At 47.3% G+C, this 27,353-nt stretch overlaps 1 protein-coding gene across 1 annotated transcript in view; it reads right to left on the reverse strand.

Moving 5' to 3' along the window:
* LOC147729701 (dynein axonemal heavy chain 17-like) overlaps nucleotides 1-27,353 on the reverse strand; it is a 1,258,223-nt gene that overhangs the window by 805,648 nt on the left and 425,222 nt on the right. Inside the window, exons 24-25 of the mRNA XM_086954021.1 lie at nucleotides 23,947-24,162; nucleotides 7,874-8,093 (exon numbers count right to left, since the gene is read on the reverse strand). Coding sequence (XP_086810147.1) covers nucleotides 7,874-8,093; nucleotides 23,947-24,162 — 436 coding nt within the window. The remainder of the gene's footprint in view (nucleotides 1-7,873; nucleotides 8,094-23,946; nucleotides 24,163-27,353) is intronic.

Consider the following 27,353-nt stretch of genomic DNA (forward strand, 5'->3'; position numbering starts at 1 on the left):
CTGAGGGTTTCTTCAGGAGGGGGTTGACCTCGGCGTGTTTTCAGTCGTCGGGGATCGAGGCGGTCGCCAGGGAGCGGTTGATGGTGTGGCAGAGCATGGGTGCGATGGTGTCAGCGGCTCTGTTGAAGATGTGGTGGGGGCAGGGGTCCGTGGGGGCCCCTGAGTGGATTGACTTCATTGTCTTCAGTGTGTCTTTGGTGGTGAGGGCTGTCCAGTCATCAATCGCTGGTTTCGGGGTGTCGGGGTGGTTGGTGAGGGTTCAGTGTGTTGGTTGTTTTCGTCAAAGTTGTCGTAGATGCTCTTGATTTTGTGGTGGAAAAAGGTGCTGAGTTTGTCGCAGAGGTCTTGTGAGGGAGGGATGTCGGTAGACTCGGTGGTGGGTTGGGCAAACTCCTTGATGATGCTGAAGAGTTCCTTGCTGTTGTGTGCGTGGGTGGAGATTCTGTTATCAATCGCATTTTTCCTCGATTCTCTGATGAGTTGATGGTGAGCGTTGGTGGCGGCCCTAAAGTTGTTGTGGGCTTCTGTGGATTTGGTGTTTCTCCAGGCCTTTTCGAGGCGGCGGCATGTGCGCCTGGACTCTCGAAGTTCGGTGGTAAACCATCTGGCTTTCTTGGCATGGGTATTGTTGTTTTTCTTGAGGGGGGCTATGGTGTTGGTGCTGTCCGAGCTCCATCTATGCAGGGTTCGGGCTGCGGTGTTCGGGTCGTCGTTTTCCGCGATGGTTGGGGTGGAGTTGTTGAGTGAGGAGATGCGCTGGTCGTCGGTGATTTTGGTCCAGATTCTTTGTGGAAGCAGGTGCTGGTGTCTGTGGATGGTGGGTGTTCTGAAGGTGAAGTGGACGCAACGATGGTCAGTCCATGGGAGTTCGGTGGTGTGGCTGAAGGTGATGGAGTTTCCAGTAGTGAAGAGGGGGTCGAGGGTGTTTCCTACTGAGTGCGTGGGCTCGGTCACGATCTGGCAGAGTCCAATGTTGTGGAGGTTGACCAGGAGGCATTTGGTGTTGGGGTCCAGTTGATTGTCGAGGTGGAAGTTGAGGTCTCCCAGCAGGGTGTAGTTGGTGGATGCGATGGCCTGCGGGGAGATAATGTCCGTGATGGAGTTGCCGAAGGGTCCGCGGGGTCCAGGGGGTCGGTGGATGAGGGTTCCTCGGAGGGCGGCAGTGGGGCTGGCCAGTATCTTGAAGTGAAGGTGTTCCATCAGTTCTGTGGACTCGTCAGGGAGTGTGCTCAGGCGGAGGCTGGATTTGTGGACAATGGCGATTCCTCCTCCTGGGTGGGTGGGGTGGTCCTTCCTGTAGATCTTGTATCCTTGGGGGATGGCGATGGCGATGTGTGGTCCTGAGGTGGCGTCGGTCCAGGTTTTGGTGAAGAATGCTACGTCCGGGGTGGTGCTGTCGAGGAGGTCCCAGATTTCTGTGGCGTGTTTGTGGAGGGATCGGACGTTGAGAAGGATGCATTGCAGGGTCTTCGGTTCGGTTGTGTTCTTGTGGGCGGGTTGTGCTGGATCCGTGTTCTTGGTGGTGCTGCAGGTGTGCCGGCAGCGGTGACAGCTGACGGGGCCATGGGTGTCGGCTGGTGATGCTAGCTTGCAGTTGTTGTTGCAGCCTGGGTTGAGTGCGTGGAGTGCTGCTGGGTCGTAGCGTTGGCGGGGCGGAGGTCCAGGTTTCCTGGTGCTGGTCGCGGATGGGTCACGGACGGGCGCAGACGTGCTTGCCTTTGACGCGCCTTCAGTGCACCAGCGGCCGCCATTAAGTAGGGGTCGGGGAGGGCTGGACAGCTGGGAGGCGGGAGCGGGGAGAGGAGCTGGATTGGGGCGGTCGGGCTGGGGGGGGTGGGGCCGCGGGGGCAGCAGCGTCGGGGAAAGGTAAAGGGAGGAAAGAAGGGATAAAGAAAAAAGGGAAAATAAGCAGAAATGAGGCACAAAAGAGCAGAGATGCAGAAAAGGGCCGAAAGGTGAAAGATGGAAAGGGTAGAAAAACGAGTGAAAACGAGTGAAGGAGCAGAGGGAGAGAAAGGGAAAATGGGCAGAAATAAGGCCAAAAAGAGCAGAGGTGCAGAAAGGCGAAAGATAGAAAGGGTAGAAAAACGAGTGAAAACGAGTGAAGGAGCAGAGGGAGAGAAAGGGAAAATGGGCAGAAATAAGGCACAAAAGAGCAGAGATGCAGAAAGGTGCAGAAGGGTGAAAGATAGAAAGGGTAGAAAAACGAGTGAAGGAGCAGAGTGAGAGAAAGGAGACAGAGGTTCACTGGACCACAAGAGATGAGGCGCATGGAAACCTGCGGGTGGAGGAGGGCCTCGATCACTATCACTCAAGAGTGCAGGGGCAGGGGCACCTCACTTAATGGTGGAGCTGCGAGGGTGGGAGAGCAATTTCACTGACAATGAGTCAGTGGTCTTGCTAACAGTGAAAGAAAACATGCAATTTCCACACGATATAACATTGCCCACACTACCCCTAGAAGATATGCAAACACTGGAAGTAGACTTCACGGCCAAAGAATTAGGGATTGCACTAACAGCACTTCATACGGGGAAGGCAATGGGACCTAATGGTCTACTAATGGAATTATACAAATAGGTTGCAGGCACCATCACGCCCCATCTACTTAATATGTATACCGACTGCCTGAAGCAAGGGGTGCTACCCAGAGACCAAAGATTGGCGACGATCGTGGCAATACACAAACCGGGTAAACCTGCAATGACAACTTCTTCCTACCGCCCGATCTCCCCAATAAACGCAGAGGCCAAGATACTGGCTAAAGCATTAGCAATCCGACTTCATGTCTGGACGAAACACCTCCCTCAATTTAAGACGCCCACATGGTGTCCTGGCTTGAATGACAATGATCCAGGAAGACACAACCATCCTCTCATTAGACGCCACAATGGTGTTTGATCCCGTAGAATGGCCGTCCTCCAAAAGATAGAGTTCGGCCCAAAATTCTGTGGGTGGATCAAATTACTATACACAGCACCCCTAGCACATGTGGTAGCAAATGAACGTATGTCAAGAGAGATCACATTGGGGAGAGGGACGAGGCAGGGATGCCCGCTGTCTCCGCTCCTCTCCGCCCTAGTTCTGGAGCCACTTGCTGCATGGCTACGGCAAGATTCAGTGATTCGCGGGATAAAATGGGAGGCAGAGTGGGAGGACCAGATCTCGCTCTATGCAGATGACGCACTAATATATTTAACATCCCCCACGGAGTCCTTGAAGGTCTTGATGCTGTGTTACAGCATGCATGAAGCTTGCACTGCTGCTTTTGCTAAGCTGTTCGTTCTGCTTAACACTAACGCAATAGTTAAATATAAAGCAATGGGAATAGAGTAGAGATAAGTGGTATACAGTGCATTCATTTATTCTTTGTTCTAAAATTGTTTTTTTTTCTGCTTTACTATCAGCTCGTGTTTGGGCCTGAAATGTATCTGTAACTCCATTTTGAAATCCACTGCACTCGATATTGAAACCTTTGAGCCTGCGCACCAGAGACTAAAACCATTGAGGTGCCAGGGACAGTCTTGACCAAGATGCGCCTGGAAACCTCACGTCCTGAACTCTACAGAGGAAGCAGAATTCTCAAATGAACTCAATTGTAACCAGTATTGGAACATTCATTGTCGAGTGGAATAAAATATACATGGGAAAATAAAAATTGATGGGCGGGAACGTTAATAGAATATTCAAAAGAAAAGTTTCATTTTGGTATGGTGTGATGACCTCTCCTCATTCTTCTGTCCAATCAAAATTGGGAATCCTTACACTTGCAACATTAGGGGGTGGTACACGGACTTGGAAAATAGTATAACTAGGGTAGGCTTAGTTCGTTAATTTGTCCGACTTGTCCGAATAGCTGATCTGTCACTGATCCAACGTACTCAATAGGTGATCAGGAGCAGAGGTGCTGGCAGAGCCCTCTGTCAGAAGGTTCGAAACCCAGATCGGGGTTTGCTAGCTGAAGTGCTGGCGAAGCAGTTTGTCAGAGAATTCGATAACTCTTACCGGGTTCTGGCTAATAGCTGCAGAGAGGGAGTAACGCAGGTGTTGCAACTTTAACTGCGGTGCTGGTCTTAGCCCTTAGTGGTCCTGTCCTGATCCAATTTGGCGTTACCTGTTCTGATTCTGATCTGCACCTGCCTGCCTTTATGGTGCCTCCACTTTCGGGGTTCTGTCCTCTAAACTGACCCGTGGCCGGGGTTAGTTCTTCACACCATTGTAGGTAAATAATCTCATAATGTCATTGCTCTGATTCCTTCTCTCTTCCCACCCTAATGTTAAATGATAAAAGTTTTGCATATTTTCGTATATCATTGTTCTGATTCCTTCTCTCTCCCCACCCTTTTTGTCAAATGCTTAAATAATGCTCTATAAGAACTCTGCATATTTTCATTCTAATCATTATTTTCCTAATTGAGAATTTTCTATTATTTAATGCTTGAAATATGACATTTTAAAGATTTTAGATAAAGAATTCAAACCTTTCCAGAGTTGTGGTTATTTCATGAGTGCAAATGTTATTTTCCTATTATTCTAACACCATTGATCCCTTAGGACTCTAGGTACCGACTACAAGGATTGGTAAGTCAATGGTATAGGTCCTAAATGAAATTCTTAATCACTGATTAGAGTAAGTGCACAGGTTACCTGATTAAGTTCACAATAAGTTGTGTTGTTTTATGGGCCCAGGTGAGTATGGTAAAACAGAGTCGGGTGACCTGCGTGCTCTATCAGCACCCTCCTCCTAAAACATAGTAGGACTAGAGACCAAGCCGTTCATTGTCATCTGCCTCACACCAATTGTCCTCATTAGGGTCTGAGGACTGGTATTTATAAGGATCCAGTGACCCCTCCCAGTCTTCCCCAAGAACTAGCCCATAGAAAAAGGACGCAGGCTCCGACTTGGATGGAATGGGTCGAGTCAATGCTGAAGTTGGCATCCGACGACGCCCATCTGGCTCTATGTCAGAGTCAGGAATAGGAATGGCCCGGCAGAGCTGGGGACGTCAGCAGTGGGACCGTCTATTGAACCAAAGCATCTGACTGTCGCTGAGTAAGGGCACCTCCAAAACTTGCGGGGCAAAAGAACATGCCAGCGGGGACAGGCCGCTCAACTATGAGGTGCATGGCCTCATAAAACTCGTGGAGTTGGGTAGAGGTGACGCCGACTCCAGGAAACTTTGGGAGGAGCTGAGATTGCCCAGGCACAACCGCAGGCCTTAATTGGCAACGTACCCTCATCTGGTTGGATGACTTTGATAGACGGGGTGAAGTTGCAGCCCTTTTCGACTTCTTACTCTTCTTTTTCATGTGGAACTTACCTGACTAGAACAACTTTGACTGCAATAAAGATTGATGGCTTCGCGACCAATCGCAGGGTATTCCTCTCGACTGGGATCAAGAACATCGAGCAGCAAGGAGCTTGAAGGATTGCTCCCTTAAGGCCTTGGGGTGCACAGCGCGAAAATCAGCACAGGTCTTGGCATTGTGGTTGCACGAGACACCAGAGGCAGACGAGGTGTGGGTCCATCACTGACATCGACTGGTAATAGGTGCCAAAGAGCTTAAAACCAGTCTTTCTCATAGACACCCCGGCCACATTAGGAGACAATGTCTCAAAAAATCTTCTACAAAAGGTTAAAAAAAAAGTCAGTTAAAAAGTGACTGGGTGTAGCTCTTCTCTGGATCTGTACTGACTGGCACGGAAGACCAGAACATACGTCATTGTGCTTGGGTGGCACCTATTTAGGCACCGCGCATGTCACTTCTGGCACAGACGATGCACTACTGAAGCACCGGGGTATTGCTCACAAAAACATTCCAGAGCCAGTCTGAAGCCTGGGGATAATTCTAAGGTAAGGAATCTGCAGCTAGAAGTATCTATCAGATACATTATTTTTTGCCTATGTGACAAGAAAGTTACATGAGGGACAAGATGCTTTTTAAAAGGACAAAAAAAATAAACTCTACTTGTGGACGTTTTAACACAGAACACATTGCCACAGACCGTGCTGCAAACGCCATGGTAAGATTGTCTATTCCAGGTTTCTGATAAAGTGTGCAGTACAGTGAGTAATGCAATTTTCCACTCAATGTGTCGTAAGTGTTAACTTCTAGGTTTGCAAAGGAGCCAGCCTGTACTGTGCATTTGCTTATTTGCTCTTTGAGGCATCCTGATGCATTTAGACTCGGAATCATGCAGCAACATGTATTATATTGACCGAACATTCTTATACCATGCTTCCAGTTCATAAATGTATTTTCATGATTGATGGTTGGGGAATGGTAAACGAGCTTTGAGTTTTAACATGAATATAGATGTGAGTGAATTCTATTTTTCTTCCCACCTGACATCATGAGTCACGGACTGATTTATATCAAAATTAACAGTTGAGATGACTTGCAGCCCTCTCTGGCAGGGAGCAGGACTTGGATTCCAGGATATGCAGAAAGCAGAGCAGTTCTATATAGAACTGCACCAAAGCCATGGTCTAATAGCAATCCTGCTACAGAGACATCATTCAGTCTTGTCTTCGAGGCAGGCAATCAGATGAAATTCAAGCAAGTGTGTTTGATAACAACTTCTAAATATTGACCAATCGGAAAATGGTAAATCTGTGCTGCTACAGATTAGGCACACAGGGATCATTATGCACCATGTGATATGTTGCATATTTTCATATTTGGTGTTTGTGCACTTAAGGAAAAAAAGGGGCAAAACACAACAATAAATCAAAATGCATGATAGACTCTGACTGGTTCTGTGCCATGTCTAAGATGCATTTTCTCCAAGCAAGTTGAGAGAGAGCTGTGGTCCATAACTTGTCCATTCACCCTGCTCAAGTTTGAAGATGGTACGTACTCGTGCTTGCCTGAGGGCTACAGGACATCTCCTCAGGTTGCAATCACGGGAGATTTAACCAGGTTGTGATCATTTGAAGTCCCTTATAGCATAAGAAATGGCAATGAGTAAAGATGTTGCAGAGCAGAGTAACAAACAGGGTAAAGATTTAGGGGCAGATGTATCAAAATACCTATTTACGATTCTCAAATAGCGATTTTTTGAGAATCGCTATTTGAGAATTGCAAAATGGTATGTATGTAAAAATTCGTTATTTTTTTGCAATTTCTTAAAATTCCTTCATTGCGATTAGCAAATTGCTGATCGCAATTAAAACCATTAATTAAGGAAAAATTTCCCATTCATTTCTATGGGCCCGGAGGCCCATAGGAAGGAATGGGAAGTTATTCTCAATTTGCGATTCGCAATTTGCTAATCGCAAATTGAGAATAATTTCAAGGGTACAAGGGCGTCTTAAGAACACCCTGCTGCACCCCTGAAATTTACATGTGTGCGCATATGGCACACATACATGCCCTAAGGGCGTGTATGAGCGCCACATGGCACCTTTATAAATGCCAAAAAGTGCATTTGTAAAAGAATTCGCAAATTACCACCAACTACAAGTTGGTGGATAATTTGCGATTTCTTAGTGTAAATTCGCAAAACTTAATTGCTTCTTACATAGCATTTAAGGAATCGCAATTTGCGATTCCTTAAATGCTTACGCAATATTAAGGAATCGCAAAATTTGAGATTCCTTAATATTGCGATGCGTTTTAAATGATACATTCCATTTTCCTATTTTTTTGTCGCAAACGCTGCTTTTTACCGAATCACAGCGTTTGCGACAAAAAAATAGTTTGATACATCTGCCCCCTGGTGATCTGTTCATTCACAGCACCAGCCTACTTCATACTTGTGAACTGACCTTTTTTCCATAATGCTAGAACTCACACTGAACAAAGCAATGTTAAAAAATAGTTTACAGAGCTCCTGAATTTGACAAAAATATAAGTACTTGCTGCATACCTTTGACAGGATCGATGGAATCTATCACGAGTGGAAAGCCTCGCTCTTTCAAGGCCTTAGGCCATTCAACCGTGAGTATGAGTTGGCGGAAGAGGCTCTCATAAGCACCGAGGTATGAGACGAATCCGGCAGCAATGGCGGCACTTCCTGGCAGTCCACCGAGACGATCCTGAAGGGAGCCGATGATCTGTGTGTATTTGTTGTTTTCCACTTCTAGAAGCTTAAATCACACGAACATTGACAAGCTGGTTATTCATTACCCACAGTATCATTGTAAGTATTGTACAAAGACATTGGAGAAAGACTAATGGGAAATTAGAAACTGACATACTAAAAGCATTGCTCTCAAAACAACATGGAGGGGTCAATGTTCAGATATATCAATACTTCTGCTAATTTAGAACATTCGAGACAGAGGAGATGTTCATTCATCTGCACATTTTAAAAAGCGGACACATTTAAACCACAATTTTATCATCTTCCTTCTTTTCTCAAGAACTTAAGAATTTAAGAAAATTGTTTCCCCAAGATAACCCAGGCCAGCATGGAAAGGCAGACAGAGAAAAGGTTATTCTTGCCCCAGGTGTGTGCATGATTTACAAAAAGCACTCAGCTCAAATGTTCTTTATGAAGTCCTAGGGAAAAGATGAGGAACATAGGAATTGATAAATATGATAAATCTATTAAATTCGTAAACTGACTACAAATAGGTGCTATGACAGGGAGACACAGACCCAAAAATAATGGCCTGAAAACGGATTTGCATTGGATCCTTTTCGTTAACTATTGTAAGTAGTCTATATTGTAACATATTAAGGGATATTCTCACCAAACCCAAGAGGTCACAATATTGCCACCAAAGTATGTGAATAAAGCAATAGTACTTTCCATTATCCCAAAAAATTTTCAGACCCTATTGGCCACACACATGGCACACAATACTTTGACAATAATATAGTGTGAGAATCTGGATTATTAATGGGGTGAAACGTTTGAGACTCTAAAAAGTAAATCATAGATTTCAATTACTCAGTCAAATGCTCATCTCCTGGCTCAAGAAATCGTTGTCAGTCTGAGAAAATTTTGAATAAAGTATTTAGGCAGAACCAAAACAAAACAGAAATTAATAACTGAAATATTAATATGCCCAATTAAGTAAAATTCAAATCTCTAGTATGGTAAACCCTGGTTCAGAGGATTACAAAGTATGACTTTTCAAAGTAAATGTCAAAACTGCCTACAAGTAAAAATGGGGATTCTAAAGTTAATGTTATTTCATGGAGTGGAGGTAACTGGGTCCTAGTTGCTTTTCAAGTCCACCACGATAGGCCAGATAAAGCCTAGTGCTAAACCTCAGCCAATAGTTGTCTATTCAGACTTTGCTTCTCAGAAGCAAGTTAAGATTCTCCAGTGAGGCAAGGGGGATGCTATTGATGAATAAGGCTGCATCAGGATTGATATCCTGGTCTCAGGATGCCACTGATGCCCTCTGACTTGGCACCAAATGCTCTGAGCAGAACCACCTTCAAATGTGTAGTTGCCACTATGTCACTATACAATCACTTGACAGCAGAGCATCTGCATATTTGCACTATGCCTATTACTTGGATCCAATCTACACCAGTGATACAAGGCAGGACACAGTGAGTGAGGAGCGCTCCATGACGTTGGAAATATCAGACCCGTGGTTCAGCTGAAGGCTTGAGTTTTGTCTTCAAAACGTCAGAGTGAGACTAGCTTGAAATACATAGATGCCAAAATCTTATTGCCACTTTCATCTTCGTTCAATATCTCATCATGTTTTGAATAATGCTCTTTTTTTAAAGCTATAAAACTGCAGATGCTATGGCTCCACAAGGCAAACACCTTTGTGTGAGGTCTCACTAAAGTTTTGTTTTTTCCTATAAAATTCTCTGAGTGAGACAAACACGAGAAGTCGGTCCACGAAAGCCACGTCTTTCTCAGGTAGCTTCACCACTTTGCCATGATCCTCCACAGTTTGAAAAAATATCTAGCCCCAAACCTCTCAGAATTCTGTATTTCTCTCTTCTGGTTACTCATAAAGCTCCCATACCACTAAAGTCACCTTTTATGAGACAAGGGCACATGTATCAGTGGGAGAAAGTCTCAAATGGTCAGCTGGTTCTTCCACAAAGAAGACTTTATATTTTATCTTGTTGGGTCTTCCAATGTATTGTAGAAGGAAGAACAGCATTCAAGGGCCCAGTACTATTCCAAGCCGGCAGCAGTGTCATTCTTTTTTGCTTCACCAAAGCTCAGTTGTGTTATGAAGTCTCTAGGGTAGGACGCTTTATAGCAGTCTCTGGCTAGTGATTAGTAATGGGAATAAGCCCTAGCCCTAGCCTATGAAAGTTCCCACACACAGTTAAGCCACCATTTCTAGAGGAAAAATGTTTGCTATGATTCGGGGAGCGTGGCTAACGGCTGAGCATGGCAGTCGTCTTTTAGATGAGCTCCGGACCTGGGCTGCAATATCCTGATAATATCCTGCTGCACACGATAGTTCGAAGTCTGCAGATGGGGGGACAGTTTTCCTGAGACTGCACCGAGAATCGGAGCTGCCTTTCAGCCGCTGTCCGCCGGAGTGAGGGACGATTTTGCTCTGAACTCTGGCTGTGCGATGTGAGGTGGTGCGGCGTCACAGCCCCTGAACAGGAGGTCTGGGCAAACGAGATATGCAACGCCCCTGACTCCGCCCCTGACCATGGGAACAAAGCACAACAGCACTGCAGCGAGTTCCCTGCTGGTGAAACTGACTCTGTGCCGAGGTGGTGTTCTGTGAACTGCTGTGAGAGAGGGGAGGCGGCTTCGAGTTTGAGTGACGATTCTACGAGAGCCCCGGGGATGCGGTGCGGCCTACATTCATTGTAATGATTGGCGGCCCACCGGCTGGGACAGCGGAGGCCGCAGGAGAAGACCTACCCGAGGTGAGCACGCCGGCGGTGGACGACGGGGGAGTGCGGTGATCCCTGCTGCACGGGATCGGTCCACCGACAGGGCTACGCACCATGCAGAGGGATTTGCAGACGGGGCGGATTGTGTGGTGGGCCCTAGTTATGGCCTACTTGGTTTTGTTCCCTGCACTGGTATTTTGAGCACGCAGCAGAAGGTGGAGACTGGTGCCTGTCGGAATCGGTGTGTGCCGAGTTTGAGGTAGCTGTACTGTGGGGCGGAGTAGTCCGGCAATTACGCTCTCTCTGGCACTTTGGACTGTTGTAGGAAAGGCCCGGCCTTGAGGTTGTGCGGGGGAGCTGCAGTGAGGAGCGACGTTGGGCCAAGCTGGACGGTGGCGCATAGCACTTACTGAGGCCTAGGGCGCTGATGTGGAGGTGGTTGCTGGGTCACTCAGTTGAGCAGACGCTAGCACGGTATTGGGGCGACCGTGAATGTCGCCCGTTGCTGAGAGGTTCCTCGCCTCACCCCCGTGAAGGGGCGCCCCAGGGGGAAGGAACAGGAACAGGGAGGAGGCCCTGACCATGTCTCGGATACTGCAGAACATACGGATGCCACGCTGACTCCCTGCTGCATCACGCCTACTGCCCTGAATGACCCAGTGGACAAACGACCTAATTCTGAAGAAGATGCAGGATTCCAGGAGGGCTAATGAGCTCCAGATTGGGACCCTAACGACCTGCCTTACATTGCTCTGGGCAGATCATGTGTAGCTTGCGGAAAGGGTCAAGGATAATACCGCGACGTCGGAGGAGATGACACCACGCCAGGCACAGGGCGAGGCCCACATTAAACAGCTACAGGACCAGGTTGCCACCCTGATGTATGTATGTATGTATAAACCGTTTTGTAATGCGCTCCGTTACTTGGGAGTATCCTGGCGTGGGTTTGGGGGAGGCGGAGAGACCGAACAGCAAGAAGACAGCTTATATTACACTCTTGAATAGATGGGTTTTCAGATTTTTCTTGAATAACGTCACAGTTTGCATAGAGCGCAGCTGAAGAGGAAAACGTTCCAGGCCCGAGCCGTGATCACAGAGATCGAATGACCGCCGAGTCTGGCTCGTTTAAAGCGGGGAAGAGACAGTTAAAACAGAGCAGATGATCTGAGGGTGCGGGCGGGGGCATAGCAAGTAAATCTCTTTCTCAGATACAAGGGGCCTTGATCATGGATTGCTCTGAACGCGAGCACCAGGGACTTAAACAGAATGCGCTGTGCAACGGGAAGCCAATGGAGAGTCTGCAGTTCAGAGCGCACACTCTTCCATCTAGGGATGTTGAATAGAAGACGGACAGCAGCATTCTGAATAATCTGCAGACGTTTCACCAGGTAGGCCGGAATGCCACTAAACAGTGCATTCGCATAGTCCAGCCTTGCCAGTATGAGAGCCCGAGCAACCGTCTCCTTGGCATCCCTTGGGAGCAAAGGGAAGAATTTGCGAAGCATTCTCAGCGTGGCAAAGCAGGTACCCGACAGCTTCTTAATATGGTCCTTGAATCTAAGGTCCTCTGCAAACCAGATGCCCAGGTTTTTCGCAGGTCTCCCCATCTCTTTCGGGCTGGGAATGTTAGGGGGCCACAGCGTATTCCTAAACGAGGAGGGAAAGGAACCATAAAAGAGCACCTCGGATTTGTCGACGTTGAACTTTAGCTGGGCCTGAGTTAACCAGCGGAATACCGAAGACAGACACAGATGGACTGCCGACGTATCCAGATTGTCATCCGGCCAGGTAAACAGCAGTTGGGTATCATCTGCATACCCTATGATCTTAGCCCCATACTGTTCCGCTAGATAAACCAGGGGAGTGATGTAGATGTTGAACAGTAGGGGGCTAAGAGTGGATCCCTGAGGGACCCCTGTGAGCAGTGGTTTAGGCTCTGAGGCGTGGGGTGGTATCCAGACCTGCTGTGTCCTATCGGAGAGAAAAGAGGACAGCCAGGCCAGAACAACCCCCCCCCAATACCAATAGCAGACAGCCTGGCGAGGAGGAGCTCGTAGGGGACGGTATTGAACGCGGCAGAGAGGTCCAAAAAAATCAGGACCGCTCTGCCGCCTCCGTCTAGACACTCCCGAATTGCATCAGTCATCTCCACCAGCTCAGTCTCAGTGCTATAGGCCGCCCTAAAACCCGATTGGGCAGGATGGAGGGCATTGGAGGTTTCAACAAAACTCTCCAATTGCTGAAGAACCACTTTCTCGCAGATTTTAGCGAGTGCTGGCAGAAGGGATATGGGACGATAGTTCCCGGGGACCGTGGCGTCCAGTCCCGTTTTTTTCAGGAGCGGCAGAAGTTTGGCTCGTTTCCAGTCGAGAGGCACTTTGCCAGAGGCCAGGGAAAGATTCACTATCTGCGTGATCTCACTACAGACCGTTTCCGCCACCTCCGAAAGCACACGGGCAGGGCACGGGTCAGCAGGAGAGCCGGATTTCTGGGACTGGAAAAGAGGCAGAACAGCACACTCAGCAACTTGCACAAAATTCGTAAGCTGCTGTCCGGAGCACGGGCATACTGTAAGACCCGCGTCGGCCGCTAAACAGTCCGCAGGCAGGGCCGCTAGTAGGTCCTGCTGAATCCTGGCTATTTTGCTGATAAAGAAGGTGGACAGATCCTCGCACCATTGCGCAGAGGACGGGAGAGTGGCAGCATCAGCAACAGGGGATACAAAGCTCCTAACAATAGCGAAAATCTCTCTGCTATTGTTATCAGCTTTAGCGATACGCCCTGCATAATAGTTCCCTTTAGCAACCTTAATGGCTGCATAATAGTCTTTTTGGGCTAAACGTAGAGCAGACTTGGCCTCAGAGCTGTACCCACATCTCCACGCTCGTTCTAGTTTTTTACAGCCTAGTTTCATCTCCCTCAGCTCAGGGGAGAACCAGGGTTGGGAGGGAGAGTGTCGGAGTCTAGACACAGTAGTGTGTTTAGTGGATACAGTAGCCGCCTGCAACACCCACTCATTGAACCCGCAGACCGCCTCATCCAGGAGCCTCGTAGATCTTGGGCCGGCTCCTGACAGGGCCTGTTTAAACGCGGGCAGGTTGATCTTTTGGGTGTGGCGCATGGGGGGTGTTAGACCGGATTCCACCATTTCCCACGCGAACCTAACCAGATCGTGATCAGACCAGGTTATTTTTTCAACGCTAACAGTCTGAATGGGGAAGTTGGAGCAAACTAGATCAAGCAGATGACCTCCCGTATGCGTCGGAGAAGTCACCCATTGCTTGAGCTGTGCGAGGTCGAGAATTTCACCAAGCCTGCGGGCTTCAGGTGAGTCAGGAGCGTCCACATGAATATTTAGGTCGCCGACCAAAAGAAATTTTGGAAAACTTAAGGCCCGCGGCACTATATATTCTTCTAGAGAGTCAAGAAAGTGATTAGCCTGGCCCGGGGGCCTGTAGATCAGGGACCCTCCTAAGGTGAAATGAGGGGAAATTATAATGGAAAAGTGGAGAACCTCGCCCCCAGCACCCGCAACCGGTGGCTCAGAGGCGAAATGCCACTCATCCTTAAAAATAACGGCTAGTCCGCCCCCTCTGCCCAGGGGTCTGTCTACTCTAGCAATCCTAAACCCTCTGGGAACAGCAAGTTCCACGCTGGGAGCGGATGTGCTGGTCATCCACGTCTCCGTGACGAACAGCACCTCCAACTGGCCATCCACTAGTAATTCAAAGACATCGGCGGCATGTCTCACCACGGATCTAGCATTAATCGAGCCCGCCCTGATGGAAGTAACTCCGGCGTGACTGACTGGACGAGGGGGTAAAGAAGGCTGGGGAAGAAATCCACAGCTAGGGCACTTCACCGGAGCACAGTCTGGATCCGCGCGCAAACAAGGCAATCTACCACCGGAGAGAGCAAGACTCATGAGATCGTGACGAGAATACTTGCGTTTCTCAGGGCTGGCCTTCTCCGGGGGGCGCCGAGCAGAGTGGCTGGCCCTGGGCCCGTCCGGGACACGGACGGGCACAGACGGGCCCTCCTTTGGCGCTCCTTCGGCGCGCAGACGGCGCGCCCGCTGCGCGCCCTATGGGATATCATTATTTATCGCCCAAGCCCCTCCCCGAGCTGGACCGCTACCTCCCGACCAGCCAGGAACCGGGCCTCACTAAAGATGGCGCCGCCCGACCTGGCCCTCCACTACAATCGGCACAGAGCAGCCGCGGTGGAACAGGGCACAGGGGAACCGGGAAACAGCACAAGAGTTTAAAACGGGTGCAATTAATTAAAATACATACATCACAATTCTTAATCAATTGAATGTAGAAAGCGGATTTATTTTTAAAATTGCGCTAAAAAAGACAGTGCTGAAAAGCAAGTGGGCAGAAGAGGAAATCTCGCAGTCTGCCCGTCTTTCCCCAGCGGAATCTCAGAGTGCTGCCACCACCATGATCAACCACGAGGGTCTGGGAGCAAAAGGATCTATTTATCGCCCAAGCCCCTCCCCGAGCTGGACCGCTACCTCCCGACCAGCCAGGGACCGGGCCTCACTAAAGATGGCGCCGCCCGACCTGGCCCTCCACTACAATCGGCACAGAGCAGCCGCGGTGGAACAGGGCACAGGGGAACCGGGAAACAGCACAAGAGTTTAAAACGGGTGCAATTAATTAAAATACATACATCACAATTCTTAATCAATTGAATGTAGAAAGCGGATTTATTTTTAAAATTGCGCTAAAAAAGACAGTGCTGAAAAGCAAGTGGGCAGAAGAGGAAATCTTGCAGTCTGCCCGTCTTTCCCCAGCGGAATCTCAGAGTGTTGCCACCACCATGATCAACCACCCACTGATGGATCAAGTGGAAGACGCAGAAGGGAGAGCAAGGAGGAACAACATTTGCATTATTGGCTTGCCAGAGAGAAGCGAAGGAAGTGATGCAACACACTATATGAAGCAGTGGTTCAAGGACCATGTCACAACTGAAGGGATCTCCACTCAATATTGTATTGAATGAGCGCACAGGATACCCACAGGTACCCCTCCGTGTCCCCTCATAGTAAAGTTGTTGAACTTTCGGGATAGGGATACCATACTGCACAAGGCTCATGAACTGCCCCAGATAAACTTCGAGAACGCCAGGATATCGCTATATCCTGATTACACGGTCATGGTGCAAAAGCAACGATCTTCTTTCATGGCAGTCAAACGGAAACTGAGGGATCTGAATTTAAAATATGCACTGCTTTTCCCGGCCAGGTTTAAAATTTTGCATGACCAAAAAGCATACTTTTTTGAGAGCCCTGGTGTTGTGGAAAACTGGCTGGAGGTGATGGAGCTGACCAACAATGTAAAGTCTGTCTCTCAAGGCACTGCCACGGGCCTCACAGGTACAGGAGTGCATGGTACCCGCGGTGGTAGGCGCTCACGCAGAGATACCTTTCGGAAGTTCCTCACCTCGCAGCAGATGCAGCAGAACAAGTCACAGGCGATTCTAGCGGCGGTCACCTTTACGCATACTGCAAGACTGGATGACAAGACCTCCTCTGAAGACAATACGCACAACACAGATTCGGAGGGGAGTGTATCCCTGTTCCCCACTGTGACTCCGCAGACAGCTGATGGCTTATTTGGTTAACTAAGACACCATCTTATATTGTATTTGAGAATGTATTATGATTTCAGTACATATGCGATAGTGTTGCTTAAGTGCGCTTTTACGGCCCAGGGTCCTGAAGGAGCTTAAATGTACTTTTGAGATAGAGATTACACCACATGTGAAGTGATGGCAATGTCCCCTACATGGCGAAAGCGCTTTATGTACTTACAATGTTTTTATATGTTCAATTTAATTGTATGGTCCGGTATAATTCTTCGACTGGACCGAGTATTGGGGAGTTTAGGAGGGGAAACGGCCCTTTTTGCAGATGTTGGCTCGGTTAGGTATGACTGTCTAGAAACACTGCCTGCGGTTAAGCGGGCAAAGGCTGCACCGCAAAGCATACACTTGGCAAGTATACCATATTGATGTGGAACGTTCGGGGATTCGGCTCTGTGCAGAAGCACCACAGAATACACGCGCAGCTGCAGTGCCATAAAGCGCAGATAGTGTATCTGCAGGAGTCCCATATGGTGGACAGTGAAGTGGTAAAGCTCTGTAAGAAATGGAGAGGTCAGATTTTCTCCACTACGTATTCTAGATTTGCGCGAGGGGTCACGATTTGGGTTAGATACGGAGTGCCATTCCTAGTGCTGGCGCAGCGGATAGATAAGCAAGGAAGATATATATTTGTGCGGGGGACATTGAATGGCAAGCATGTGGTTCTGGGTAACATATATGCACCTAATTTTGAGCAAGATAAGTACTGGGGTGTGTTAAATATTGCACTGCCGGGATGTGGGCTGCACCCATGGATTATAGGGGAAGATTGTAATACAGTAATGGATGTTACCCTGGACAGATCTCACCCACCTATACGTGGAGCAGGAGTGATTACACAAGCAGAAGCATTAGGTAGATGGGCTGAGGGGTGGGAGATGTGTGATATCTGGAGAATGCGACATCCTACACATAGGGAATACTCCTCCTATTCCTCTATTCACTGGCTTCACACGAGAATAGACAGAATACATTGTTCCAATAGGATTGCAATGAGGGTGTCAAAGGCTACATACTTGGCAAAGACCTATTACGAACATAACCAGCTGGAGATTGTACTTAACTGGGGCCTCATACCTACCCCGGTACCCAACTGGCGTCTGTGGCCGCAATTATTGGAGGATTCAGTGTTCCGAACTGCTATGTCGGACACTATTGAACATTATTTTGCTGAGAACAGTAACACTGCATCGAATAGGCTGGTTGAATGGGACGCCTTTAAAATGGTGATTAGGGGTCAGGCAATTAGTACAGCAGTAGGCGCCCGACAAGAACTCCATAAGTCCCTTTAAGATGTAGAACACAAAATGGGTAGGTTAGAACAGGACACCATAACGGACGCTGCTGAGCGTACCGCATTACAGGAAGCTAGAAACAGGCATGTGGAATTGCTCGAAATCTCCAGGTAATAGACTACCAAAAGTACTCACAGCTGCGCAACACCGAGGCAGATAAATCAGGTACATTATTTGCCAGATTAATTCGAGACACTAACCCCGCGGGTATCATAAACAAGGTCACTACCCTGGGAGGAGACAGGGCCACTACCCAAGGGGATATTAATGTTGCATTCCGTCAACATTATGCCTCACTGTATAGTAAACTAAGTAGCAGCACAAAGGCCCATATGGAGACTTTTTTTTCCACCCTCACATACCCTCAGCTAATGGCAGATGCCCAGAAGACACTGGTAGGGCCTATTACTCAGTCTGAAATTAAATTAGGGTTGCAATGAGGGGATTCACGCGTACTAAAACCCCTGGATTGGATGTCCTACCAGTTGAATTTTATACTACATATGCCAACTCCCTGGTGCCCCAATTGGAAGTATCATACTACACAGCGCTTGAAAAGGGTTATTTACCCCTCACTACAGCACAAGCATCAATGGCATCACTCCCGAAAGCAGGAAGAGACCTCACAATTATGGCCAGCTATCACCCGTTATCATTACTGAGTACAGAATACAAAATATCAAGTAAGGTGTTAGCCAATAGATTATTGCCGTCCTTGACTAAATTGATCCATATAGACCAAACTGGCTTTCTCCCCGCTCGCAGCACATCCCTGAACACACGGAAGCTCCCCTATCTCTTGATGGAAACCAGAGTCGATATGAACATGCAGGCTGCATATCCTTGGATCTGCCCCAGGCGTTTGACTCTATTAATTGGGACTATATGTTGCGTGCGCTGGAGAAATTTGGGATCCCAGCAGGCTACATTGACTGGTTACGTCTTCTATATGATGCTCCTACTGCGTGTGTGCGTACCGGTGGTAATATATCGACGGTATACCCGATATTTAGGGGAACGAGGAAGGGATGCCCCTTATCCCCCCTTAAATTTATATTGGCCCTGGAACCCCAGGCACCCAAAGTGCGTGAGGACCTCCATGATATGCGCATAGAATTAAGGAACTCGACACACCTTTTTTCTGCATATGCAGATGATATTATTCTGTACCTTAGTGATCTCCGCTTGCCCCTGGACCCGCTATACGAGGTGTTTCATCACTTTAAATTAATCTCAGGCCTTGCCATTAATGCAGCAAAGTCACATGTATTTTTCTTCATGGAACATGCAGGCCCCACTGCCATTGAGTTTGGAGATACCAGACTCCAGGTAGCACAGCATACATTTAAATATTTGGGTATCCAGATCTACCGGACACACATAGATATGCTGGATGGTAACTTGCATAGAGCGCTTAGAGCCCTGCGCTCCAGTGTTGCTTTCTGTACTACTTTACCGCTGTCCGTCATGGGTAGAGCGGCTTTAGCGAAAATGGTGGTCCTCCCGCGTCTGATTTATTATTACACTAACCTACCTCTTATGATATCACATACTACGTTCAAGATGATAAATACCTTGCTTACTGACCTCATATGGGGATCTGGTAGATGGCGCATCAGACTTAAGAAACTGCAACTGGGCACGAGTAGGGGGGGATCGGGGGTTCCTGACCTACGAGCATACTATTATGCATGCCAATTATAATGGCTGTCCTTTTGGACTGCTGGGCGTAACCTACAAGAGATAGGGTTTATGGAAAAAGATATAGATCGTGGCACCTTACATGCCCTGTTGTTGCCCAATAGCAAGATCCCGAAATGTCTCCCCCCTTTACTTCGCACCGCGCTTCAGTGCTGGAGAGCAGCGCTGCACTATACAGGCACACCCCCTGCTTATGCAGGCAATATCCCATTACTGGGAATTCCGTTGACGGACGGCCGAATCACTAAACATAGAATAACACCCTTGCTCATTGCACCATCAGGATTCAAGCAAGCCGGGCCGACGACGGCTGAAATGCCAGAAACCGGTCCCCGGAAGCTTGTTTCCTTCCCAGTGTAAGAATTGGCTTGGTAGTTTGATTTGCCCTGTTCCCATCATGCACTGGGAGAGGAACAGACTAATTTGCATATAGCCAGGTTCTGAGCTGGGATGGTGCAGTGAGCTAAAAAACGGTGTTGGATCTAGCCCTGATCTCTTGACTGGGTGAGAGTATTCTGCTTAATTCAGAAACTCTGTCCATCACCACCCCTTGTTGTTAAATATTTTGTCCACCATAAGCGTGGAAGGGTATACTCAGATGTGAGTCCCTTGCTCATTGCACCATCAGGATTCAAGCAAGCCGGGTCGACGACAGCTGAAATGCCAGAAACCGGTCCCCGGAAGCTTGTTTCCTTCCCAGTGTAAGAAATGGCTTGGTAGTTTGATTTGCCCTGTTCCCATCATGCACTGGGACAGGAACAGACTAATTTGCATATAGCCAGGTTCTGAGCTGGGATGGTGCAGTGAGCTAAAAAACGGTGTTGGATCTAGCCCTGATCTCTTGACTGGGTGAGAGTATTCTGCTTAATTCAGAAACTCTGTCCATCACCACCCCTTGTTGTTAAATATTTTGTCCACCATAAGCGTGGAAGGGTATACTCAGATGTGAGTCCCTTGCTCATTGCACCTTCAGGATTCAAGCAAGCCGGGCCGACGACGGCTGAAATGCCAGAAACCGGTCCCCGGAAGCTTGTTTCCTTCCCAGTGTAAGAATTGGCTTGGTAGTTTGATTTGCCCTGTTCCCATCATGCACTGGGACAGGAACAGACTAATTTGCATATAGCCAGGTTCTGAGCTGGGATGGTGCAGTGAGCTAGAAAACGGTGTTGGATCTAGCCCTGATCTCTTGACTGGGTGAGAGTATTCTGCTTAATTCAGAAACTCTGTCCATCACCACCCCTTGTTGTTAAATATTTTGTCCACCATAAGCGTGGAAGGGTATACTCAGATGTGAGTCCCTTGCTCATTGCACCATCAGGATTCAAGCAAGCCGGGCCGACGACGGCTAAAATGCCAGAAACCGGTCCCCGGAAGCTTGTTTCCTTCCCAATGTAAGAATTGGCTTGGTAGTTTGATTTGCCCTGTTCCCATCATGCACTGGGACAGGAACAGACTAATTTGCATATAGCCAGGTTCTGAGCTGGGATGGTGCAGTGAGCTAAAAAACGGTGTTGGATCTAGCCCTGATCTCTTGACTGGGTGAGAGTATTCTGCTTAATTCAGAAACTCTGTCCATCACCACCCCTTGTTGTTAAATATTTTGTCCACCATAAGCGTGGAAGGGTATACTCAGATGTGAGTCCCTTGCTCATTGCACCATCAGGATTCAAGCAAGCCGGGCCGACGACGGCTGAAATGCCAGAAACCGGTCCCCGGAAGCTTGTTTCCTTCCCAGTGTAAGAATTGGCTTGGTAGTTTGATTTGCCCTGTTCCCATCATGCACTGGGACAGGAACAGACTAATTTGCATATAGCCAGGTTCTGAGCTGGGATGGTGCAGTGAGCTAAAAAACGGTGTTGGATCTAGCCCTGATCTCTTGACTGGGTGAGAGTATTCTGCTTAATTCAGAAACTCTGTCCATCACCACCCCTTGTTGTTAAATATTTTGTCCACCATAAGCGTGGAAGGGTATACTCAGATGTGAGTCCCTTGCTCATTGCACCATCAGGATTCAAGCAAGCCGGGCCGACGACGGCTGAAATGCCAGAAACCGGTCCCCGGAAGCTTGTTTCCTTCCCAGTGTAAGAATTGGCTTGGTAGTTTGATTTGCCCTGTTCCCATCATGCACTAGGACAGGAACAGACTAATTTGCATATAGCCAGGTTCTGAGCTGGGATGGTGCAGTGAGCTAAAAAACGGTGTTGGATCTAGCCCTGATCTCTTGACTGGGTGAGAGTATTCTGCTTAATTCAGAAACTCTGTCCATCACCACCCCTTGTTGTTAAATATTTTGTCCACCATAAGCGTGGAAGGGTATACTCAGATGTGAGTTCCTTTCTCATTGCACCATCAGGATTCAAGCAAACAAATTACTTCAACTTGGACACCTGCTGCTAATTGCTTCCTGGCGCCTCGTTGCCTACTTGCAACTATTCTCTGACCCTGCTCTGACCCTTGAAGCAGGGTCAGAGAATAGTTACAAGTAGGCAACGAGGCACCTGTCCAAGGAATTAAACCTCATCAGGAAGCACTTACAGATATAAAAAACAGGAAGAAGGGAGAGGATGGCAAATACACCCATTTTGAGTTGTCAGGAGGGGTTAAACTAAAAGAGACCTTTACAGCACAATTTTCATATGCATTTTGCTAAAAATAAAAAGCTGTATGTTCTGTAGGGGCAATTCAGGAATCTGGCCCTTCAAAGATCCGGCCTCTCTTTCTTTCTCTCGTTCTCTCTCTCCCTCTCTCATTCCCTCTCTTTCTCTCTCTTTCTATCTATCTATCTCTCTCTCCCTCTCCCATAAACGACTGCATGGGTAACTTCGCTATGCAAGCGGCTCGCGAAGACACAAAAAGCCCCGCGAACACGCAAAAAACCTTGCGAACACGCAGAAAACCCCGCAAACACGCAAAAAACCAAAAATACGCAAATTCGCGAATTTTGCGGATCGCGAATTCGCAAATCCACAAATTCGCAGATCGCAAATTCGCAAAATTCACCCATGCTTAGTTGGATCTAGCCCTGATCTCTTGACTGGGTGAGAGTATTCTGCTTAATTCAGAAACTCTGTCCATCACCACCCCTTGTTGTTAAATAATCTGTTGTTGCCCAATAGCAAGATCCCGAAATGTCTCCCCCCTTTACTTCGCACCGCGCTTCAGTGCTGGAGAGCAGCGCTGCACTTTACAGGCACACCCCCTGCTTATGCAGGCAATATCCCATTACTGGGAATTCCGTTGACAGACGGCCGAATCACTAAACATAGAATAACACCGTGGCTGGACGCAGGGATCAGTACGGTAGCTGACCTATTTAGAGATGGGACGCTCTGGACCAAAATACTTTTGTTAACGAAATGGGAGCTATGGTGCAATTATATTTGTTGCATGCCGCACTGGTCCAATTTATAAAAATTCACTGGGCCCTGCAGAGGCAAGACCCCCCCACGCATGAGCTGGTCAAAATGCTTTATTATATGAGTAGAGGCAGACATCTTAAGTGGCTATACGAAGGGATACGCTCCCATACTGAGGTTGGTCTAGATCCACAGCGCGGCATGGGCAGAGGACGCAGGGAGAGCTTTGGCGGATAAGGAATGGGTGGTCATTGTGGAACGCCCCAAAAAGGTAGCAATGAATGCAAAATTTTAATTCATTTAAACCATGATTCTTCATATGGCTTATATTACCCCCACATAAATTAGACAAAATGTTCCCACAGACGCAGCACTACTGTCTGAGATGCCTATTGGAGGGGGCTGGTATGGTATGGGCATGTCCAAAAATACGAGGGTTTTTTGGACACTGTTAGGCACATTGTTAGTAGGACCGCGAGTACAAAATACTGTGGAGGAATGTATCTTGGGCCTGCACACACACGTGTCCAAGCATACAATACCGTTTTGTTGACTTGGTGCTCATTTTAGCGGTGCGTGACATCACTATGCGCTGGAAGTCGAGGAAGCCACCCACAGAACACACTTGGCATAGTGAACTGCTCCGATGGGGAAGCGCAGAGAGCACTGCCTTGCGCAGAGAAGACCTTAGAGGCTTAAGTTAAATTCCAATAGCATTGGAGTGGGATGTTATATTTGAGGCTCTCAAAGCAGTGGACATAAATCAGTATAATACCACTAACTGCACGCAATAGACTGTACAATGAGATGATCATCTCCCGAACACCACGTCCAGAGATGTGTTTTTGGTTTTATTTAAAAGTGCACAGCTTTCTCAATATCCTCAAATGTTAGATATGATGTCTTTATTGTATACCTGAACGTGCATAGGACTGGGGGGTGGCTGTGTGGGTGTTGGTGAGAGGTTTGGTTTAAATGTCTTATTCCCTACAAGCCAACTTGTATTTGAAATATGTCCAGGATACCACCACCTGTTGTGTATAGTTCTGTGGCAAATGTGGTTGAAATACGGCACCAATGATAAGATGTATGTTTGGAAAACAATAAAACTATGTTTAAAAAAAAATGGTTGTTATGATTTCAATATATATTACCTGTATCAAAGCTCCCGCTTTTTGTAACCTTTGGGATATTTCTATAGTCTTTTGCTCTTGTTTGCTTTTATCAATTGTGGCTTCTTCAAAGCTTTTCTCCAGGTCATTAAGACGCACAATGAGAGCATCTTTTTTCTGCTGCAAACTTTTCATTTTTTGCTCAGCTTCTTCCAAAGCAATCCTCATCTCTTCCACTTTCATTTGAAGAGGTTTGACCTAAAATGAGATGAGAAATTCTAAATTTCCTAAAAGTCATATTCAGCAGTGCAACTACTAACATCACTACTATGAATCACAAAAATATATAATTGCTCCGTTGACTACTAAACCTTTTCAGGCCTTTTTAGACCTTCATAAGGAGTCAGACACAGCGGTATAGTGGTAACAGTGGATTACAGGCTTTACCAGATGTGGAAAAGCACCTTGTAAAATCCATGAATTCATCACATATCACACATTATTCACCTGTATATGGTAAAGGACTTGGACCAAGGGAATCATGTATGAATGACATACATGTACGAATGGTCTGCATGTTCTTCGATTCCTGGCCCAGACCCATGTAATTGCATGTAAATAGGGGGATACTGACCAGTATTGGTAATTTATTTATTTATTTAAATTTATATAACAGCGCACAGCTACTACAAGGGGTTTTCCGGCGCCGACAGAAAACAACAGGAGGAAAAAGGAACTATTGGCTGAAAAGCCAAGTTTTAATAGATCTGCGGAAAGACAGAAAGTCAGATTGTAAGCGGAGGGGCAATGCAAGCGAATTTCACAGAGTAGGACTGAGGTAAGAGAAAGAACGCCCTCCCATACGAGACAGCTTGACTCTCGGGACTTGGAATTTCACTTGAGTAGAGGATCTGAGAGTGCGGGAGGGGGCATAAGGGATGGCAAGCTGTTGTACATAGTCGGGAGCCTTAGCATGCTTGATGCTGAATATGTACGTGATGGCCTTGAACTTTCCTCGATTCTCCACTGAAAGCCAGGGGAGATCCATCAATGACTTGGATGCTGAGACAGTTTTGGGAAATCAACAGAGTAATCCCGCGGCAGAGTTTTGTACTCGCTGCAGTTTGCGTCTTATTTCCTTGTTAATACCCAGATAAAAAATATTCCCGTAGTCCAGCCTGGACGTCACCAGGGCCTGGACCACGGTGCGCTGGGTGTGGGCAGGGAGCATCCACACAATCTTTCTTATCCATTTCAAAATGGTGAAGCAGGTGGCAGCAACCCTGATAGCTGGCTGCTGCATGGAGAGAGAATCATCCATAATAAAGCCACGGTTGCGCACCTGAGTAGCCGGTTGAGGTAGCGTACCCATTTCTGGAGGCCAATGTTGAGGGCCCCAGAGACCTCGGTCCTTGCCAAGGATCAGAACCTCAGTTTTGTCAGCATTGAGTTTCAAAAAATTGGTGTTCATCCAGATCATAACTTTACTGAGGCCAGCTCTAAGTACCGAGGGTTCGGATTGTTTGTCGGATGACAGAGAGAAGAGGATCTGGGTCTCATCAGCATATAAAAAAAGCGACAGCCCAGATTCCTCCACTAATACTGCCAGCGGTCGGATGTAAATATTGAACAGCAGATGACTGAGAATTGATCCCTGGGGGACCCCGAATGGTAGGGGATGAGATTTGGATTTAGAGGTAGATGAAAAGACCTGCAAGGCGTGATCTGAAAGGAACGAGCTAAGCCAGCTCAAGGCAGTCTCTGTGACACCCGAGCATTGAAGGGCCTTAATGAGTACGGTATGAGAGACCGTATCAAAGGCCGCGCTCAGGTCAAGAAGCACTAAGGACATGGTCTTACCCTTGTCGATGTTGTGACGAAGTGCTTCTGTAACTCCGAGCAGAGTGGACTCGGTAGAATAACCGTTCCTGTAGCCGGATTGGGTGGGGTGAAGCAGCCCATTTGTTTCAATAAATTTGGACAAATGACCATTAGTGTGCCTCTCAAGAATCTTAGAGAGTGCAGGTAAAAGAGAGATAGGGCAAAAATTGGAAGGAAGAGCAGGGTCCGCATTGGTTTTTTTTAACAGTGGGACCACCAATGCATGCTTCCAGCTTAGAGGAACGGTTGAAGTCATTAAAGAAGTGTTAAGTAACTTGAGAACATCGGTAAGAGAGGATGGGGCAATTTGTCACAGCACTGATATGGGCAGTATGTCGCAGGGAGATCCCGATTTAATATGGCTAAGGTGATGAGTAATGTCTTCATGTCCAAAAGTTGCCAAGATTCAAGGGTGGGCACCGTTGCCAAATCTGTGCAATTATCAGGATCAGGGCAGTCAGCGGATACAGTAGGAGGGAGCAGGAAAACAGGGGTAGAGCTGGCCAATGAAGAATAAATAATCTCTACTTTATTCACAAAGAATTGCACAAGATCATCGCATTGAGTAGAGTTAAGTATGGGAGAAGGTTGTATGGTGGTTGAACCGGATAGGTCCTTAACCATATTGAACAGAGTTTTGGGACAGTTGTTTGCCTGTAGAATAGATGCGGAAACATAATTAACTCGCGCAACTCGACAAAGGGAGTGGTAGACCCGTTTACTAGTATTGTAGGCCAGTTTTGATTCAGCTGAATAGTTCTTGCTTCATCAACGCTCCAAATTTTTGCATTTGGTTTTCGCTATCTTTAGTTCATCGGAGAACCAGGGGGCCGGGGGCGGTGGTTGTTAAGCTTTCCAACAGTGGTGGGGAGACAGATATTGAAGGCCGTTTGAATCCATCTTTGAAAATCTACTAGATCTGAAGTGACATTATTATGATATATGGGGGGGTTCAAGGATAACGAATTAAATTTAGTAATGTCAAGCTTCTTCCAATTCCTGGAAGGAGTAGCGGAGATGTTGCAGTTAGTGGGTGCAAGGCAAGGGATTTTCAGACTGCAGCCAACCAGGAAATGGTCTGTCCAACAGAGGGGGGTGGTCGTTCTACAATGTAATGAGGGTAAATTAGAAAAAATGGGGTCTAAAAGGTGTCCTGCATTGTGTGTGGGGCCACTATTTAACAGAAAAATATTCATAGCTGCCAAATCAGAGATCAAAGTACTGGCCCCAGTATCTCAACTTCCACTTACCAGTCTTATCACAGCTCGTGGTGGAGATGCAATGAATCTGTAATAACTTGGGAGTAAAGGCGTGATGGCTTAGGAACCAATGTAACTATAGGGGACAAATAATTGACACTTTGGTTAAATATCTGAAATTATGAAGCCAAATCATGGACGCTTTGAAGCCTCCCTGGGAAAAATTGACAGCTGCTATATTGGTATCCTATAAAAAGCAGAATATGTTATTCAAAGCAACAAATATGCATCCGTAGATAGGTTCCCAGTTTTCATTTGGCGGAAATAAAAAAACATTGTGCACGGACTCGGGCCCTCACAAGTCTATAG

This window comes from Lissotriton vulgaris, chromosome 2_1 (genome assembly GCF_964263255.1).
Source record: "Lissotriton vulgaris chromosome 2_1, aLisVul1.2, whole genome shotgun sequence".
Classification (NCBI taxonomy): Eukaryota; Metazoa; Chordata; class Amphibia; order Caudata; family Salamandridae; genus Lissotriton; species Lissotriton vulgaris.